This window comes from Macaca fascicularis, chromosome 2 (genome assembly GCF_037993035.2).
Source record: "Macaca fascicularis isolate 582-1 chromosome 2, T2T-MFA8v1.1".
Taxonomy (NCBI): Eukaryota; Metazoa; Chordata; class Mammalia; order Primates; family Cercopithecidae; genus Macaca; species Macaca fascicularis.
In genome coordinates, this window is record NC_088376.1 from 134,767,379 (window position 1) to 134,789,344 (window position 21,966).

Here is a 21,966-nt window from a genome sequence, read left to right on the forward strand (position 1 = left end):
GAGATATAATTATACACTCTATTTACATATACTTGGAATATATATGTTAAATCTATATATTTGGAGATATAGCTATACATGGAAATACATATATTCCAAACAGATTTGTCCCTATCTCTTGGTGCATTTTCAGCTCTGCCACAACATGAGCTCCCGAAGACAGGCCTGGGCCCACCCCCTCCACCGCTGTCTTCTGGGTTCCTAGCACAGTGTCTGGCACATGGGAGATCCAGCTTTACTGAATCAATGACGGTCTTACTTCCCACTTGGTAAACACACCGTATATACTCATATCTTCACACTTTTGCCTTAGACCTTTCTTCTCTCCTCTGACCATCTAAATTGTCTAACCATCCTTCAAGGGCCAGGCCAAGTTCCCTCACAGGAAGTAAGTCACCAAACACACTCCAGATAGGGACATTCACAGAGTCCCAGAGATACAGCTGGGCGGTGCCCAAACTACTTTACCAGGAGGAAATCCCTTATCCTGGCAAAAAGAGCACTGGGAAGTAACCAAGCTCTTCCGTGATTTAAAAAAAGTCTCAATGATTTCAAATATATAGGATTTGTGGCCAGTCTAAGAGCTCTGATTAAAGGACCTTTGTTGTAGTCACACAGAATTCTGCTGATTGGAGGAGTAATGATTCGTATAACCAACTCCTCCTGTTGGGCACTTAGATTATTACCAATGATTGTGGCTATCATGTGCAACCCTGTAATAAACACTGTCAATCACTGGCTTCTTATCAAAGAGTTGTTCTGAATATTACTGGCCAGCCAATCAATCAGAGATACAAAGATGGCTTACATCAGAAACTGTACTGAAGGGGTGAACTGGCAGGCCTCAAATTTGTCTTCAGCAATTTTTAAGAGAGGAAACAATGAGCAGTAGAGAGGCGAGTGATCAGAGGAAAGTCCAAAAACATATGCTTGAATGTGCGCGTGGTAGATACGCAAGGAGCAGGTCCTGCAGCACTGCCTGTTCCACAGGATTTCAGCAACCATCCTGGAGGCCTGTAATCCCCACTGTGGGCTGATAACAGCTAGCCTAGTGGGACAAATCAACAGCAAGCAAGTCATTTCTTTACGTCTAAGAAGCTGCTTTAAGGATAAAATATTGTTTGGGGCTTTCAGTTATGGTTCATAGATCATTTAGGGGAACATTTTGTAAGCCAGTTCTCTGAGGAAGTGTATTGTGCTTTCCAAAGCTTTATTTTAAGCTGAAATAATCATATTTATGACATAAGAAATCCTGATACAGAAAATATAAGCTGACTTGGCAAAATATTAGGACGTGATAATTCAGGCTGCAAAAAGACCACCTGTACCATCTTTCCCTGTACCATATTTAACCCAAGCTTCCTGAGGGGTCGGGAGCTCACCTTTGAGGTCCTCAGAGACTGTTATAAAGTACTGCTCATGTGCTGGAAACTCAATAAATATCTGAATAATGAATCCTTCTGTGATTTAAAAACATTCATTAAAGTATAGCCTGAAATATTTTATAAGTCATTTACTTCTTAAGAGCTAAGTACACTAAAGTTTGAGAAGCCATTATCAACTGATGAACAATTAGTAAAGGAAAATAAAGCAATTTTTGAAATGAAGCTGCATTATTTGTTTTCTAAAAAAAATCATAATTGCATGACATTTTTAGAACTGTAACTACTGTGCAAAATGATCCATTAGGAAACATGAGGACACGTGCAGTGTTTAGGCCAATGAGATCCCTTCAGTTACCGAATCTCTTTTCTTTTACCATCAGCAGGAATTGCATACTTACAATACAGAAAGATCCTGTTAATTTTTCAGTCTTTTCCTGTTCTTTCTTATTAGTTACATATTATCTACATAATGGCATGTTGCACCTTATGGTATTTGCTTTAAAATTTTCTTAGTGTTTGTGGTAAGATAGTATCTTATTCCCAGAGGCTAAAAATATTCACACATTGATCATACTACATCATCATTACAAAAGACGAGCTCTCATGAAGGCTATGATGAACATGGTACCCCTCAGATGACTTTATGCAAGTATTTGATGTCACAAATATATACTGTGGTTGACAATTATCTTGGAGATAGCTGAGTCACTTTTGTCCTTTCAAAACCTACCAGGTCACTCAAAAATACACTGTGAATTATCCTAAATTTGGGATGAGTCCCTATCATTCCTAAAGTGCCTAAGGGTCATGTCTGCTTGCCTTATTGGACTAAAATATTTTATAACATATGAAACATAAGTTTGTCAATTAAACATAGTATCGTGTTTTTCATAGTTTGCAAAAGCACAGTTAATGATGCAAATAATTTCCTATTTTTCATTCTGAGGGAAAATCATTAATAAAACCATACTCCTTATTAGAATTGAAATTCAGCAGTAAGAGGGCACAAGCCACCCATAATGGCAAGATATAAATTAGCAGTGAAAAAAACAAGCCAACTGATTATAACGTCCGGATGGAAATGAGTAACTGAATCATTCTTTGTCAAATCAAATAGCATCTTCATAAGTTGTTGCATCATCTCTGTTGATTCAATTTAACTGGAAGATATCAGAACATGACTATGACCTGCACAAGTATCTTCATTTCTCGTGCTCATTAGTATTCGGCCTATGAGTCCTCTCCTTTTATTTTGAAGATGAATTCACCTCTAAAATCGTTTTTGGTTTCTAATCCTCAACATCAACCCATGTTAAAAAGAAAACTGGCCCCAGGCTGGAATGAAATTATTGGAATTAAGAAACTGGGGCCCCAGTGTTTGGTCGAATCTTTTATCAAAGGAAGAATTCAAGCACTTCTTTTACCAGGCAAGCTGGTAAGTACAAGTTGTCATGGAAACAGGATGTATTCAAATTATATGAGGAATGATGTTCCTCATCTAACTAGGTGTTCATCTCATCTAAATGGGGAGAAATTGGTGTAGCTGAAATCCATTATATTTCTTTCAAATCTGCATTAAAAACAATCATTTCCTTTATTTTATATAGGAGTACACCGGCACAGAGCCTCACTCTCATAAAATGAAGAATTAAAATTACTTGCAAAAGAATTGGTGCGTAAATAAAAAGACATAAAATGAAAATGAATCCCATGATATAAATCTATTGACGCACAGTGAAGGGTGGGAGAATGGAAATCAGATAATATAATACCTCCATCTATCATGGGACATATTTTTCTTCAATAGCATTAGTAACTAGTTTTTCTACAGAATGATCCAGGCCAGAGCAGTTCTCTGCAAGTTGAGGAGACTTGCTAATAGGTGTAATGTCACCACCCTGATAACAGCAGAGCACCCTGTGAATCCACAGATTCCTAACAAAGAAAGGCAATACTGTGCTAAGCAGGTACTTCCCACTCCTCAGTAAGGCAACCATTGAAAAGCACATGGCACAAACTAATTTTGTGGGGAGGCTATTACAGCATGGAGGGCCCATGAAGTCACAGCTCTACTTAAGAGGCAGCCTAAAGTTCTTTCTGGATCAAAGTAACCTAGGAGAACATCTTTTCATTTTTATTTTTTCAAGTGAAGATCATTTCTCCACCTCCCTCCAAAAAATGAGAAGAAAACATTTTCATGTTTTGCTGGTTAAAATGCTGAGGTTTCAATGAAACTCTTGTCCAAGCACTTAAGATAATAATAATTCAAATAAAAATACCAATAGCTCCAAAATCTACAAAGAAATTTTTAAATTCAACAATAAGAAAATGAACACCGTGATTTTAAAATTGGACAAAAGACCTGAGCAAACATCTTGCTGATGATATACAGATGGCAAATAAGCACCACGAAAAGATGATTAATATCATATGTCACCAGAGACTGCAAATTAAAACAATGAGATGCCACTATACACCTATTAGAATGTCTGAATCCTAAAACGTTGGCAACATCAAATGCTGGTGAGGATGTGGAGCAACAGGAACTCTCATTCATTGCTAATAAAAATGCAAAATGGTACAGCCACTTTGAAAGACAGTTTGGCAGTTTATTACAAAACTAAACATACTTTTACCATACAATCCAGCAATTATACTCCTTGATATTTACCCAATTGAGTTGAAAACTTATGTCCACAAAAAAAAAAATCCACCGAGATGGTTATGGCAGCTCCATTCATAAATGCCATAACTTGAAAGGAGACCAGATGTCCTTTAGCAGTGAGTAGATCAGTAAACCATGGTACCTCCAGACAATGGAATATTATTCACTGCTAAAAAGCAATGAGCTATTATGCCACGAAAAGACATCGGGGAAACTTTAATGCATATTACTATGTGAAAGAAGCCAATCTGAAAAGCTACATACTGTACGATTCCAACTAATACAACATTCTAGAAAAAGGCAAAACTATGGAGTCAGTTAAAGGATCAGTGGTTGTCAGGGGTTCAGGTGTAGAAGAGGAAGGAATGAATAGGCAGAGCAAAGATTTTTATGAAAATAAAACTATTCTGAATGATACTCTAATGGCAGATACATGTCACTGGACACCCGTCAAAACCCATAGAATGTACAAATCCAAGAGTGAGCCCTAATGTAAACTACGGACTTTGGTTGATAACGATGTGTCAATGTAGGCTCCTTGATTATAAAAAATGCACCCATCTGGTGTGGGATGTTGATAATGGAGAAGGCTATGCATACGTGAGGATGGGATACATGGAAAACTCCTTGTACCCTCCACTCAATTTTGCTGTGAACTTGAAACTGCTCTACAAAAGAAAGTCTATTAAAGAAAAATATCAACAGCAACAACAGCTACCATTCTGTGAATCCTTAACTATTCTCATCTAATCCACATATCAACCTGATGAGGTATTAATAAGTATGATTATCATCTCCCACTTTACACACTGGAGGCTCAAAATGGTTAAATAACATTCCCATCATCACCCAGCAAGAGGTATGGAGTTCAAACCCTAAGTCTGCCTGTGCTCCTAATAGTTGCAACTTCAGGAAACTTTAGGAAATGTTTCACTTCTCTGAAGTCATCTCTATCATCTGGAAAATGAGGTGAGTCTCTGACTTATGAAAATATTCAAGTTATGCCCTAAATGTTCAAAACAGAGCACTGTGGCAGAAGGTGCTTGAATATCTGGTGTACAAAACATATGACCACCTACTAAATAAACAATTTAGAACGTGGAAAATATCATAGTTCAACTACAAATTAATAGCTCTCTAATTTTTACCATAAAGTTGGTTGAGTCACCTGCTTTTGGAGAGTGGCTGTTCAAGAGGAATACACCCTTGGATTCAAGAATCTCAATGAACTCTAATCACAAAAAACATGAAGAAAATCACACCAAGGCAAGGCATAATCAAACTGCTACAGTGCAGAAAAAAAGATACATTATATACAGAGGAACAAAGTAAGAATTAGGCTGGGTGTGGCGGCTCACATCTATAAACCCAGCACTTTGGGAGGCTAAGGCAGGGGGATTGCTTGAGGCCAGGAGTTCAAGACCAGCCTGAGTAGCATAACGATAACTCTCATCTCTACCAAAACACACACACACACACACACACACACACACACACACACACACACACACAAAACAGAGATATTTTTTCATAGGAAATGATACAACCAAGATGATAACAGAACAAACTCTTTAAAGTACTGAAAGAAGAAAACCTGTCAACCTAGAATTCTATACTCAGTGAAATATCTATTCAAAAATGATGGAGAAGATTCTCTGCCAGGAAGATGGAATAAGACATGCTTTCTCAATTCCTCCCACAAAGTATAGTGAAAAACCCTGAACATTATGTAAAACAAACGTAAGAAGACTCTGAAAGAGGCCAAAAGGCGGCATAGCAGTTAGGTTAAGGAACAACACAGCAGTAAGTTCCCTGGGTTTTCTTTTTGTCTCATATATCTTAGACTCAGAGATGGAGAAGCTGGCAACCTGAAAATGCTAACAAGCATAGACAAGAAAAGTCTGGTTTCTCTAGCCAAAAGAGCAGCCTTGCAAGACAGAAAACTCTTAGACATAACTATGCCAGCCAAATGCAACAGAAAAAACTGTGATCCTTCCCCTACCTAAGCCAGCAAGGCCAAGTGAGAAGCTTAGACTTTTACCTTCACCAGGTAGAGTGGATTAAACAACAAGCAAATACACAACAGCAAAAAAAACCATGATGCAACAAAACGCTATTTATAAAAACTCACTTCAAATACAACAATGTGGGTAAGTTGAAAGGGAAAAAAATGAAAAAAGAGATATAACGTAACAATAACCCAACAAAGTTAAGAGTAGCTATATTAATATCAAATAAAGCAGATTTTAGAGTAAATCAGAGACAGAAAAGGACATTACATAATTACAAAAGAACCCTCCAGGAAGACATAATGATCCTACATATGTGTGCACCAAACAACAGAGCCTCAAAATACACGAAGCAAAACTTCACAGACTTGAAAGGAGATAGGCAATAGAAAATTATAGCTGGGAACTTCAACAGCCCACTCTCAACAATGGATAGAACTGCTAGATAAAACATCAGCAAGGGTACACAAGAAATGAACAACAAAATCAGACTACAGGATCTATTTGTCATATATAGCACTTTAGCAGAGCACAATTTTTTTTCAGGAGTTCATGGAATATTCACCATTCTGAACCATAAAACAAAACTTAACAAATGTAAAATAAATCAATACCAGAAAAAGAACCAGAAAATTTCCAAATGCCTGAAAATTAAACAGTATATATATGAGTTAAAAAGGAAGTCTCAAAGAAAATTCAAAGATACATAGACCTGGAATGAAAAGTAAAATACAACATATTAAAGCATGTCAGATGCAGCTAAAGCACTACTGAGAGGGAAACTTACAGCACTAAATGCTTACATTAGAAAAGTGGAAATCAACAGCCGAAATTCCTACATTAAGGAACTAGGAAAAGAAATGCAAAGTAAACCCAAAGCAAGCATAAGGAAGAGAAAAATAAAGAGCAGAAATCAATAAAATCAAAACAGAAAAATAATAGAGAAAATCAATGAAACAAACAAACAAAAAACAGAAATATAGATGTTTTCAGATATGCAAGAGCTGAAAGTATCCACTACCAGGAAATCAACACTATAAGAAATGTCACAGGCTGGGAGTAGTTGCTTATGCCTGTAATCCCAGTACTTTGGGATGCCAAGGCCAGAGGATCGCCTAAGGCCATGAGCCCCAGACCAGTATCGGCAACATGGTGAAACCCTGTCTCTACCAAAAAATTAAAAAATTAGCCAGGTATGGTGGCGCATGGCTGTAGTCCCAGCTACTCAAGAGGCTGAGGTGGAAGGATCACCTGAGCCTGGGAGGCTGAGGCTGCAGTGAGCCATGATGGCACCACTACACTCTAGCCTGGGTGACAGAGTGAGACCCTGTCTGAAAAAAAAAAAAGAAATGTCACGGGAATTCCTTCAAGAAGAAGGAACATGATGCCAGAAGGGAACGTAGATTTACAGAAAGAAAGAAAGGGCACTGGACATGATAACCACATGGGTAAAACATAAGATAATTTTAGTATTTTTAAAATGTCTTTAAAAAATAATGGACTGTTTAAATAAAAATAACAATGTACTATGGACTTTATAACATGAATAAAAGAAAAATCTATGACAATACTAGCACAGAAGTTGGGAGGGAGAAGTGAGAATATGCCACTGTAAATTGTTAGACTGTATATGAAGAGGTATAATATCACTTGAAGGTAGACTGTGATAAGTTAAAAATGTACACTGCAAATCCTAAATAAAGCACTAAAATAACAAAGCAAAGAATTATAGCTAATAATCCAACAAAAGAGATAAAAAGAAATCATAAGTAATATTTAATTAATCTAAAAGAAAGCATAAAAATAGGAAAAAGGAAGCAAAGAGCAGTTAAGACAAATAGAAAACAAATAGCAAGATGACAGATTTAAATCTTACCATATTAATATTCACATTAAATGTACAGTTTAAATATTCCCAATTGAATTTCAGCCATTATTTGGTTGAATATAAAAGCAAGAATCAACAATAATGCTGCCTACAAGAAATGCACTTTAAATATAAAGGCAACAACAGATTAAAGGACAGAGTGTGCATTTTTCTTTCTGCATGTAGTAGACACAAACATTCCATTTAACAGATATTGGCCAGTCATGGTGGCTCCCGCCTGCAATCCTAGCACTTTGGGAGGCCAAGGCAGGTGGATCGCTTGAGTCCAGGAGTTTGCGATCAGCCTGGGCAACATGGCAAAACACCGTCTCCACAAAAAATACAAAAATTAGCCGGGCATGGTGGTGCGCACCTGTAGCCACAGCTACTTGGGAAGCTAAGGTGGGAGGATCACCTGAGCCCAGGAGGCGGAGGTTACAATGAGCTGAGATCGTGCCACTGCACTCCAGCCTGGATGATAGAGCAAGACACTGTCTCAAAAAACAACAAAACAAAACAACCAAATATTTACTGAGCACCTACTATTATCCAGGAATATACGAGAAAACTTGTTAAAGGAACAAAAGAATTGTGAAAATTCATTAAAAACCACACATCCCTGCCAGACGCGGTGGCTCACGCCTGTAATCCCAGCACTATGGGAGACTGAGCTGGGCGGATCATGAGGTCAGGAGATCAAGACCATCCTGGCTAACATGGTGAAACCCCATCTCTACTAAAAATATAAAAAATTAGCCGGGTGTGGTGGCATTCACCTGTAGTCCCAGCTACTTGGGAGGCTGAGGCAGGAGAATGGCTTGAAACCAGGAGGCGGAAGTTGCAGTGGGTATGATTGTGCCACTGCACTCAAGCCTGGGTGAGACTCTATCTCAAATAAAATAAAATAAAAACAAAAAAACACATCCATGCACATGCACATGCACATGTGCGTGCACGCGCGCGCACACACACACACACACACATCCTAGAATCCCAGGCACAGATTGTAAGCAAAATTAGAAGTTACATGGATCCTTAGCTTGATATTATGAGCATATCCTACAATGAAATAATTTTTAAAGTAAAAAAAGAAGGTACATTTTGCTAATTCTAATCAAAAGAAAGCTGGAGAGGCTATATTAATATCACACTAAGTAAATTCCAGAGCAAAGAATATTATTTGGAATGAAGAAGGTCCATTAGTAATATAAATGAGTCAATTCATCAAGAGGATATAATCATTCTAAATATTTTTTTACTCCTGATAACAGAGCCTCAAGATACATGAAACAAAAACTGTTAGAAGGGCAAGGAGAAATACAAATCCAGAATTTTAGTCAAGAGATTTCAACACTCATCTCTCAATAATTGCTAAAACAAGCAGACAGAAATTTAGTAAGAATATAAAAGATTTCAACAACACTATCAACCATCTTGACCCAACTGACATTTATAAAACATTTCACCCAACAACCATACAAAACACATTCTTTTCAAGGGTACACGGAATGTTTACCGAGATAGACCATATTCTGGGTCAAAAAGTCTTAATAAACATAACAGAATTCAAGTCATACCAGTATGTTCTCTGATACAGTGGAATTTAATTAGAAATTAATAATAGCAAGATCTCTGGGAATCCCCCAAATACTTATAAACTAAATAACACACTTCTCTATAACTCATGGATCAAAAAAGAAATCAAAAGGAACATTAGGAAGTATTCTGAAATGAATGAATATAAAAAAACATCTATCAAATTCATGGAATTTTACCAAAACAGTTCTTAGGAGAAAATTTCTAACACAAATGCCCAAATAAAGATCTCAAATAGATGGACTCAGCTTCTGTGTTAAGAAACTAGAAAAAAAAAAGCAAATAGGATGCAAATTAAATAGATCAAAGGAGATAATAAATATCGGAGCAGAAACCAATGAAATAGAAAACAGAAAAACAGTAGAGAACATCAATGAAAGTAAAAATCTGGTTATTTGAGACTGAAAAAAAATGATAAACTTCTGGCACGACTATTCAGGGAAAAATGTACCAATATCAGAAATGACACAGAAGATATCAATACTGATTTTATATTATAGCTATGTAGAAGATAACAAGGGAATGCTATTAACAACTTATGCCAATGAACTTGTAACACAGATGAGATGGACAAATTCCTTTAAAGACATAAACCACCAAAATGTACTTGGTAAAATATATAACTTGAACAGCCATATATCTATAAAAGAAATGAAATATATAGTTAAAAACCTTCCCCCAAAGAAAACTCCATGCTCAAATAGTTTTACTAGTAAATTCCACCAAACATTAAAGAAAAAAATTCTACATAAACTTTTAAAAAACAATTGAAAAGGAGAGAATACATTCCAAGTCATTCTTTTAGATCACCTTCGTCCTGAAGTAAAAACCAGACAAAGCCAGTACAAGAAAAAAAGAAGAACAGCTAGAGATCAATAACCCTCATGAATATAGATGTAAAAATTCAAAACAAAATTTTAGCAAGTATAATACAAGAATATACAAAAAGGATAGTAGTTCATGACCAAGTCATATTTATCTAAGGAATGCAAGGTTGGCTTAATACGTGAAAGTCAATCAATATAATTTTCTATTTAACAAACTAAAAATGTAAATCAGTGTGGTTATCTTATCAATAGATGCATGGAAAGCATTTGTCAAAATCCAACATTCACTGCTGATTTTAAAACAAGCAAACAAACAAAAACCTCTCGGTAAAACAGGAATGGAAGGGAACTTCCTCATCTATGGGCACCTATAAAAATCCACAGCTAACATCACGCTTCATGGTGAAAAACTGAATAAAAACTGAATGCTTTCCTTTTAATATGAGAGAAGAGACCGATAAGGTTAGCTCTTGTCACTTCTATTTAACATTGTATTAAAGGTTCTAGCCAGTGCAACAAGGCAAGAAAAAGAAATAAAAAAGCATCTAGACTGAAAAAAAGGTAACATTGTCTATTCTAGACAAGATGCACATCTATGTAGAAAACCTGATGGAATTTACCCCCAAAAAACTGAAATAAGTGAGTTTAGCAAAGTTTCAAAATATGAGGTCAATACAAAAATCAATTATATTCTTTTTATGGTCGTAGTGAACAATTAAAAATTTTAAAAATACCATTCATAAAAGTATCAAAAATAAAAAATATTGACAGATAATTCTGACACCAGATATACAAGAACTATACACTGGGAAGTACAAAAGACTGCTGAGGGAAATAAAAGAAGAGCTAAAGAAATGAAGAGATACACCTTGTTTTTGTATAGGAAGATGCAGTATTGTTAAGACGTCAATTCTCCCCAAACTGATCTAGACACAACCCCAATTAATATCCCAGTAGGCCTTATTGTAGAATTAGATAACTTGATTCTAAAACACATATCTATATGCTCATGACTGAGACCAGCCAAAACAACTAGAAAAAGAAGAATAATTTGGAAGAATAATGCTCCCTGATTTTAAGGCTTATTATAAAGCCACAATAATGAATACAGTGTAACATCAAGATAGACAAACACATAAATTCAACAGAATAAAGAGTCCATGAAGAGACCCACACGTATGTGGACAATTCGTTTTTGACAAAGGTGCAATAAGTTTTTCAACAAGGGGTGCAGGAATAGTTGAATATCCATATATTAAAAAAATGAATTTCAATCCATTGAAATTCAATCCACCTCATACCATTTACAGTATTAATATGGAACATAAAACTAACTATAAAAACCTAAAATCATAAAACTTCTAGAAGAAAACATAGGAGAAAATTTTCATGACCATGGTTTAGGCAAGAATTTCTTAGATATGACCTAAAAGCATTATTCATAAAATAATTCAAATTGATAAACTGAACTTCATCAAAATTAAAATCTCTGCTCTTCAAAAGACACTATTAAAAGAATAAAAAGACAAACCACAAACCAGGGGCAAATGGGATTCCCAAATCTTATATCTGAAAAAGAACTTCTTTCCAGGATGCATAAAGAACTCCCAAAAGTCAGTAATAAGAAAAATAAATGATTTATTGAAAAAATATGGCAGGTTCATCAGCAAAGAAGATAGGTGGATGGCAAATAAGCACATGAAAAAATGTCCAATATCATTGGTCATAATTGCCAAATCAGTAGAATTCTATTCCCAGCCAAACTATCAAGTACGAAGAAGGTAAAGTAAGAGCATTTTCAGATATGTAAAAAGTCTTAAAATACTCATCTCTGACTGGGCACGGTGGCTCATGCTTGTAATTCCAGCCCTTTGGGAGGCCAAGGCGGGTGGATCACGAGGTCAGGAGTTTGAGGCCAGCCTGACAAACATGGTGAAACCCCATCTGTACTAAAAGTAGAAAAATTAGTTGGTCATGGTGTCACGCACCTGTAGTCCCAGCTACTCAGTAGGCTGAGGCAGGAGAATTGCTTGAACCTGAGAGGCGGAGGTTGCAGTGAGCCGAGATTGTGCCACTGCACTCCAGTCTGGGTGACAGAGCGAGACTCCATCTCAAAAAATATATATATAAATAAAAATAAAAAATTTATGTCCAAAGCAGCTTTCTCAGGAAGCTACTGATGTATGTACACCACTTGAAATGAAACAAAAGAATAAAACGAGAAAGAGAAAGATGTGGGTTCATTCCAGGAAACAGGAAGTCTCATAGGGAGAGAAGAGAAGAGCATGCTTTGGAAGCTGTGCAGGGAGCTGTCCAGACCAGATGAAGTAAGAGAATGAAGGAAGGGTGGTGGCAGGGGTTTTTCTGAGAAATGCAGCTGTTTATCCCAAATGTTTGAGATATGGAAATCAGACCTCTGCAAGTTCACATGGGAGTCTAAGGAGAATCGAGTCCAAGTCTTACTTTTTATATGATTTGTTTTATCATAAAAATCTGTCTGCCTTATCTCTAAGATTTATTTTTACAGATGCTCTCCTCAACAACTGTTACAATTCTGCAAATGAAAGAGTATCTACCTCATCTAAATAAAAACCCAATGCAAAGCTTGGTGCTGGTGGCATAGGAAGAATTTATATGCGTGTGAGAGGTGGGAGGTGTTTGTATATAGAGGGTGAGCGTTTAAAAGAGCCAAACATTCATATTTTATTACAAGGAAGTCATTGCATAATAGGTAAACTAGCAATTCAAGAAACAGTAGGTACATCCTTAAAGATGTGTCTTACAGGCCCCTGTTTCATAGTTCAGAACATTTTATATGGACATACCCCCAAAATCTCCACCTTATAAAGTATATTCACTGTAATTCTCTAGAGTAGAAAGTATCAATAATCGATGCACTATTTGATTTTCGATCAAATAAGAGAGAAAGGAGATGAAGGTAAGGATTATAGCAGTAGTAGCTTTGATATACAATATTTATACCATGATTCCATGCACATGAAAAGAATGCTTAAGGAATAGGTTTGATCCTGTTATCTTTGGTACTCCCAGTAGCACCCTAGTCCTGGTGGCTGCATTGAGTCTGTCAATGCAAAATTTAGGATCACAACATGACTTAACCACTAGAGGGAGTTTAAACAGCTAGTAAATATAATGCAAAAGAGAGGGGCCCACATTTTTTAAAAAGGCCTTTTCTCACTTGGAGCCGTTGCTATGACTTGCTTAGAAAACCATTATAGAAATATCAACAATGGCATTTTAAATAGTGATAACATATTAGTGTAGACTCCTTGTTTCTTTTCAATATCGAAAGTGTTTATTTTCAGGTGGTTAAAATACTGCCACCTATGCCGTTAGCATAATGGTTTTCCTCAATTCTGTACTAGCAGATACAATCCCACTTTAATACTTCTATCATCCCGATAGGTTTTCCTTCAATTATATATTAGTTGACAAAGCCCTCTGTACATATTTATTAAGAATTCAGCCAGGCGCGGTGGCTCAAGCCTGTAATCCCAGCACTTTGGGAGGCCAAGGTGGGCGGATCACAAGGTCAGGAGATCGAGACCATCCTGGCTAACATGGTGAAACCCCGTCTCTACTAAAAAATACAAAATATTAGCCGGGCGTAGTGGCGGGTGCCTGTAGTCCCAGCTACTTGGGAGGCTGAGGCAGGAGAATGGTGTGAACCCAGAAGGCGGAGCTTGCAGCGAGCTGAGATCTGGCCACTGCACTCCAGCCTGGGCGACAGAGCGAGACTCCGTCTCAAAGAAAAAAAAAAGAATTCAGGCTTTCGGTCCAGACAGACTGGAATTTTATCTTGCTCTTCTACTTTGTGCCGTGTGACCACAGACTATGGTTAACTGCTTTAAAACTCAAGGCTCCTCATCTATAAAACTAGGGTAAGGGATTTTGTAGGAGTAAATCAGTAATCATATATGCAAAATAGCTTAGTGCATTTTTTGATCTAAAAAATGACAGCTTTTCCAGAGGCTATGCTGCAATATAAAGCTATTGATTAAATAAAACTTTCTTAGTCTCTCTTCCCAGGTTTACCTAAACACCAAAGCCCCAAAGCACATAAATGCTAAGGCCCACCAAAGGGGGCAATCCTTGTGCACATGATCATATGGCAAGGCATGACTTATTTCTGTGGCCAGCCTCAGGTAAGAGCACAAGAAATCACACCTTAAGAATCTGCACTTACTCAGAAAGCTAGTTCATGTTACTTGCTAGGAGTTCATAACTAGGAGTTCATGTTACTTGCCAGGTTCCTATCCATCTTTTAATAAAGACACCTCCAGAGGTCACAGAGGTGACCTCACTTTCATATGAATTTCTTTTTATAATTCTGTTTTCTTAGGATATCCAGAGTTGTGGAACTATCACTATTACCTAAATTTAGAACATTTTCATCACCCCAAAAAAACTCTGGACCCATTAGCGGACACTCTCCAATCCTTCCCCCCAGTTCCCAGCAACTACTAACCAACTTTCTATCACTATGGATTTACCTGTTCTGGGCATTTCACATAAATGGATTTGTACAATACGTAGTCTTTTGTATTTGGCTTCTTTCATTGAGTACGGTGTTTTCAAGGTTCATCCGTGTTGGAGCATCACGTACCAGTACTTGTTATTATGAGTGAATAGCATTCCACTGTAGGGATATGTGACTTTTATTTATCCATCCATTCATTCATGGACCTTTGTGTTGCTTTCTCCTTTTGGTTATTAGGAATGATGCTGTTATGAACATTTACATATGGGTTTTCATGTGGACATGTTTTCATTTCTCTTGGGTAAATGCCTAGGTGTGAAATGGCTAGGTCATAAGGTAACTCTATGTTTAACTTTTTGAGGAGTTGCCAAATGATTTTCCAAAGCAGCTGTATCACTTCCCATTCCCAACAGCATCATCTGAGGGTTCCAATTCCTCCATGTCATCACCAACACTTGTTACCGTCTACATTTTTGTAATAGCCACCACAGTAGATATGAAGTGGTATCTCAGATGGTTGGAATTGCATTATCCTATTGACTAATGATGCAAAGTATCTTTCCATGTGCTTATTGGCCATTTACATATCTTTTTAGAGAAATGTGTATTTAAAGTCTTTGCCCGTTTTTAAAATTAGGTTGTCTCTTTTGAGTTATGAGTTCTTTATATATTCTGGATACAAGCCCCCCATCAGACACATTATCTGAAGACATTTTCTCCCATTCTGAGGGCGAGCCTTTCATTTTCTTGATGGTGTCTATTGAAGCACAAACTTTAAAAATTTTAATGAAATCTAATTTATGTATTTTTTTTTCTTTTGTCACCTGTCCTTTTGGGAACATATCCAAGAAACTACTTCCTAATGTAAAGTCATGAAAATTTACTCCTATATTTTCTTCTAAGAGTTGTTACAGTTTTAGCCCTGACTCTTAGGTCTATCATCCATTTTGAATTTTTTTAAATATATGGTGTAGGGTTGGGGCGCAACTTCCTTCTCTTGCACGTGGAGAAAGAAAACCAACTGTTAAAAGAGTTTTCACTAAACATATTTTGCTTAAATGAAGTGTGACAATATGCTATACATATACACATAAAGATATTCAGTTATTCATTCAACAAATACAGATAGCAAGCACAATATTTTGAGATATGCAGTGATAATTTTTCTTCCTCTATTTTTCCCTTTCCTTCTCAACATTCAAGTGGATAGCAGGCTCCGAGCTTCCTTGACTAGGAGAGGTTTATGGCAAGGTGGCTTCCTGGCTTTTGTTTTTTCCAAACACCTGAATTTGGGGAACACAGCTTCCCAGGGAAATTGATTCCAGTTGACCCTTGAACAACATGGGTTTGAACTGCATGGGTTGGTTTACATGTGATTTTTTTTTCAATCAAAATAGGATGGAAAATACAGTATTTGAGAGATGTGAAACCTGCACATATGAAGAGCTGACTTCTCATATATGTAGGTTCTGTAGGGCTGGCTATAGGACTTGAGTATACATGGATTCAGGTGCACACAGAGGCCCTGGAACGAATTCCCTGTTTATACTGAGGGATGACTGTAATTACATGGTCCAGAAGAACAAGAAAGAACTAGGTTTTCACCTTCTTCCAGAATAGATAGGGAGTCCTTGGAGATGAAGGTAGAAGAAGACAAGAAAAGGGTACTCAGAGAGAGGGGAGCTGCACCCAGTTTCTCAGACATACTGCTGAGAATTCCTGTGGATGCATCTAATATCAAATGCATCCTCAGCCCAGATTCTCACACCACAAGTATGGCACAAGGCAGCTAAGAGTCACCAAACCACAATGGCTTGGAAGAACAGGAACAATATGCCAACAACTGATGAAATATCAGAAGGGATACCCACCACACACATGCACGCACTATCCTGAATGACCATATACTAGGCAATTTAGGCACTTGCCTGAAACTACAGTATATTCCAAGAAAGCAAGGACCCATGACGAAACCCAAGATGCACTAAGGCTACCTTTTTTTTCCCCACCAGCAAGACAAAATGGCAACACAGAGTCCGAAATTAGGTTTCTAGAAAGCAGCTGCACTTTTTGCACTCTTTATTATGCAGACTGACACTCATACGTGCCACATACATATTGAGAGCCTACTGTGTACAGGGCATCCTGCTAGGTTAAGCTGAGGTGGGAAACATAAAAGTCAATTAAATCATGGTTAGCCAAGACATTTATATAGTTAGGTAAGCACAAATATGCATAAGTGTAGTTAACCATTTATTGCACACGACCTGTGTGCACACCTTGTGCTACACTCTTTGTAAATGAATCTCATTTAATTGAGTCTTCCCACAATGAGCTTTTGATATTCAGATGTACAGAGTAGGCAAGAGACTTGCCCAATGAGCCGAAGTCTAGGCTCTTTATAGTTAGGTACAATCTGATTCATGTACCACTACCACCAATGCACAGCTAGTCATTGGTGGAACTTTGACATGAACCAGAGTGGTCCTCACCACAAGGCCCATTTTCATCATCATAGTTATGACTTTGTCCCATGAAGAGGTCAACTTGAGTGCTGCCCTTTGATAATCCAACAACCACTAGGCCTAGACTTTGGCTCATTTTTTCTAAGAGTTGGGATGGAGTTAAGTCACACCAACCTTCTCTAACTTGGTGTTTAATGTACCTATTGGCAGGTGACTGGCCAGAAGCCTGAGGTTAAACAGGATACACTGACCAGACTGGACCTCATGATTGGGGAACCCAAGACCTTGACTGTATCTACCAAAGGGTGCCAACCAGTTTCTCTGAACAGTCAGGATTTCTAGTACCAATCACACCATCTATATGTACATCAAAGAAGGGACATAAATGGTTTGGAGAGTGGGGGTGGGAAATACTTATGTTTCTATCTATGTCCAAAAGGAATAATTTGATTATATAAGAATAATGGAAATTTTCTTACAGGAAAAAATCTCGTAGAGCTGTTTTGCTTTGAGATGAAGGCATGCAATTTGGTGCCTAAGAAGGTATTTAAAATTCTTGCCTGCAGCTTCCTAGAAACAGTAAAAGGAAAATACATTGATCCTGGCCAATGAAATGTTACTAGTTTTTCCTTAAGTATTAATCTACTGAACAAATGTTGATAATCAAAGAAGTAGGCATATAAATGCTGCGAGAGAACCATGATTTATATATTTTCTACTGTTGCTTCTGCCATTCGAGCCTGGGAAAATGACTAAATCAAATCTGAAGAGCAGCATTTTCAACTGTAGATAGAAACAGAAAACACAGAAAATTTTAAATTATAATGAACTAATACTGTCTCTTCTTTTGTGTCCTTTTCTGAAAAATAAATCTCTCCCCATTTGGGAGACATAATCACTTAACTTCCATTTCCTTATACCAAAACTCAACTTCAGAGCCCAGGACTCTCAGAAATCATTTGGTCCAATGTCCCATTTCGTATATGGGTACAATTGAGATTCCAAGAGGTTAAGTGACTTGTCGAACATCATGTGCTCATTAGAACAAAAAATATGAAGATTTTAAGTGGAAGGTAGTGACCTAGGAGTGGGAGGACCTGGGTTCTCCCTCCCACTCAGCTATTCATGAGCCTCTCTGTTAGTAAAATTCAAGAGTTAGGATTAGATGGTTTTGAAAAATCCTTCCCTCTTGAAAGGGGTTATAATTCTGTGCACGGGAGCATCAGTATTTTGTGTATGTTAGTTTACTGCTTTTATAAACTCAAAAGCCTTCTTCACAGTTATAACAAAGAGGTAGTGTTTGTGGAGATCACGAGGGTGGATTCTAAACACAGAGTTCCTCAGCTGGGTGTGGTAGCTCACGCCTGTAATGCCAGCACTTTGGGAGGCTGAGGTGGGAGGATCACTTGAGCCCAGGAGTTCTAGACCAGCCTGGGCAACATAAGGAGACCCCATCTCTACAAATTTTTTTTTCTTTTTTTTTTTTTTTTTGAGACAGAGTCTCGCTCTGTCACTCAAGCTGGAGTGCAGTGGCATGATCTCGGCTCACTGCAAGCTCCGTGTCCCGGGTTCATGCCATTCTCCTGCCTCAGCCTCCCAAGTAGCTGGGACTAGAGGCGCCTGCCACCATGCCCGGCTAATTTTTTGTTTTTTAATAGAGACGGGGTTTCACTGTGTTAGCCAGGATAGTCTTGATCTCCTGACCTCGTGATCCGCCCGCCTTGGCCTCCCAAAGTGCTGGGATTACAGGCGTGAGCCACCGGCCCAGCCTCTACAAATAATTTTTTAAAAATTAGCGGGGCATGGAGGTATAAGCCTGTGGTCCCAGCTACTCAGGAGTCTGAGGTAGGAGGACTGCCTGAGCCTGGGAGGTTGAGGCTGCAGTGAGCCATGATGATGCCACTGACTCCAGTCTAGGTGACAGAGTGAGACCCTGTCTCAAAATAAAAAAATAAATAAAATTAAGTCAGACTTCCAGCTCTTACACTTACTTTCAAGTAAGTGTAAAGTAAGTGTAAGTGGTGAAAGCCCAAACAAATTAACTCCTCTGTGCCTCCTCTGCAAAATGAAGATAGTAACAGTACATACTACATCTGGCCATTACACTGATTACATTAAATAACACATGTCGAGAATTTAGCACAATGCTTGGCACATAGCAAATGCTCAGTAAAAGGTGGCTGCCATCATTACCATAAAGCAACCAGAGTTGGTGAATTTGTGTGGGTGATTAAGAAGGCATTCCCTCCTCTAGGCAGAGGCAGCCCAAGCGCTAAGGGCCACAGCAAGGCAGGATCCAATTCTCTACAGCTGTGGGTCTAACTTTAAAGAAATAAGAAACCATTTCCTACCCTCCCTTGCTCAAGTGCTCACTCTCAAATGATAGCCAATGATATGTTTAAGTGTTTGTTTATAATGTAGGGCTTCTAGAAAGCTCTTCTTTGGAGAGGCCTACTTAGATGGCTGGAATATTTCTGCTCTTTCCCTTCTCTTCTTTCTGCCTGGAATGAAGAAATGATGGTTGGGGTGTCAGCAGCCTACTGTGATCACGAGGGAAGGGCTAAAAGACTTTCAGAGATTCAGTCCTTGAGCCAATAAATCAGTATCAGCAACCACTGACCTCCAGACTTCTTCTTTCATGAGGAAAATAAACTCATGTACACGTTTTTTGCTACTAATATCAAACTGCAATTCCTAACCCATACACCCTCCAAAATCTATTTTCTATCAATATACATTTACAGATGTGCCTGGTCAGCCACTTGCTGCTGGCTACTTAGGAGTCCCAAGTCAGGTGCTCAATAGCTGATTTTCTTGAAAAATCACTTACATTTTTTAAAAAAATTTCCAAACTGTCCCCAAGGCTTTACTATTCAAAGCAAGGTCAGCAGACCAACAGCATTAGTCTCACCCAGGAGCTTGTTAGAAATGCAGAACCTCTGGCCTCATTCCAGAACTACTAAATCAGAATCTTCATTTTAACAGGGTCCCCAGTGATTTCTGCACATAGTAAAGTTTGAGGCTCTGTATTAGGTTTACCGGCTCTGCTCTGTCATCCCTCCTAAACACTGCTGCCAGAATAATGTTCCTGGAGCACACCTAGTCATATCGCTCCCCTTCTCAAAAGCTTTCAAGGGCTCCTGACTGCCTGCAGACTAAAGTTTTGACTCCTCAGCCTGATCATTAAGGCCCTCTATGATCTTGCACTACCCTGAAAATGCCCATCAAGGTGCCTGCCTTGCATGTAATCAGTAGGCAATAAATAATTTTCCACACAGAAGAAAAAAAATATGAGTGTGGGTGAGAAACAACACGTTGCCTAATTCTGGCTTTACCATGCTAAGCACTGGGGACACAGTGGTACCAAAAACGAGGCATGATCCCTTGCCTTCAAAGAGCTTAGAGACTAGTTAGAAGGGCATGATTTTTAAAAAGAAATGAAAGTATATAATGACAAATTATAAGTGCTAAGAAGGAAATGACTAGAGGGCAGCGATACAGAATAAGACAGACTGGTCAGAAGGAGGCCCTAAGGAGAGGAAGCCTGTTGTGGGGTTGGTCCAGGCAGAGGCACAAGCATGTGCAAGGTCCTGCGAGACAAATGCAGTGTGTCTGAGAATCACAACAGGGGCTGCCCTTTCAGGCTTACCCAGAAAATAGATATCCTGGGAGGAAGGTGGTATACGGTTCACCTTCCAAAACACTTAAAGATGAAATGCTACATTTCTTTTCCCTGATATAGGTCCTTCACCGGGATCACTGATGAGTTAGCGAGTAGGGGATGCTGCAGAGTCGCTGTGAGTCCAGCACTGGAAATCAGACCAAGCGAAATTTGAATCCCAGCTCTGCCACTTCCCGGCTCTCAACTCCCTTGACCTCCAAGCCTCTGCTTCCTGAGGTACAAAGTGGGGTTAAGGATGGAACCAACTTCGTTATTACTGTTGAGGGAGATAATGCTTGCCAAGCTCCCCAGCACACTGCCACCCAGATCAGTGCGCACCTGAGTATCAGCGGTTTTAGGACTACGATGACTATTACTATCGTAAATTACTCCTAGCCTTCGGGCAGAAGGCTCATTCCAGATATTCCTGTCCCCTCTGAGGCCTCCCGACCCTGCCAGCCCAGGCAACCTCCCCCGCGCACGGCCGCCGTGACCCCAGCGCGGGCGCCGCCGCCGGACCCCCGTTACCTGGGGCCAAACGCGACTTGTCGCCACCTTGCGTCCTGGGCCCTGCCTCCCTCCCGGCCGCCTCCCGACCCCGCGGCTGCTGCGGCGACGCCCCCAGCCCAGCCGGGCCCAGGCGGTGCGGGATGCCTCGGCGGGGCTGGCGGCGGCGGCCGCGCTGCGCGCTCCGGCGGAGGGGAGGGGGCTCCGCGGCGGCGGCGGCGGCGGCGGCGGCGGCGGCTGCGGCGGGCCCGGCGGGGGGCAGAGCCAAGAGGCGCGGCGGCGGCAGCGGAGAAGTAGGAGGAGACGGAGGAGGATGCGGGGGGCTGCGGGCGGCGGCGCGGCCCTGTCCGCAGTGAAGCCCGCGGCGCCCAGGGCGCAGGGAGTGGCCGCCTCCTCCTGCGCGCACCATTCCTGAGATGGCGGCGGCGGCGGCGCAGCGGAGGCTCGGGGAGCCCAGGAGGGGCCGGCCGGGAGCGGGCTGAG

At 39.4% G+C, this 21,966-nt stretch overlaps 1 protein-coding gene across 3 annotated transcripts in view; it reads right to left on the minus strand.

Annotated features, from left to right (window-relative positions):
- Positions 1–21,907, minus strand: part of EIF4E3 (eukaryotic translation initiation factor 4E family member 3) — a 133,381-nt gene extending 111,474 nt beyond the window's left edge. For 2 of the 3 annotated variants that reach the window (XM_074032725.1, XM_074032729.1), the window contains exon 1: positions 21,505–21,672. Coding sequence is in view for 1 of the 3 variants with exons in the window: in XM_074032731.1 (XP_073888832.1) it covers positions 21,505–21,892 (388 nt within the window). In the remaining 2 variants the exon portion in view is untranslated. Of the gene's footprint in view, positions 1–21,504 lie in introns of all 3 variants that reach the window. The other variant, XM_074032731.1, reaches the window with a different exon arrangement.
- Positions 21,908–21,966: the final 59 nt, after the last annotated feature.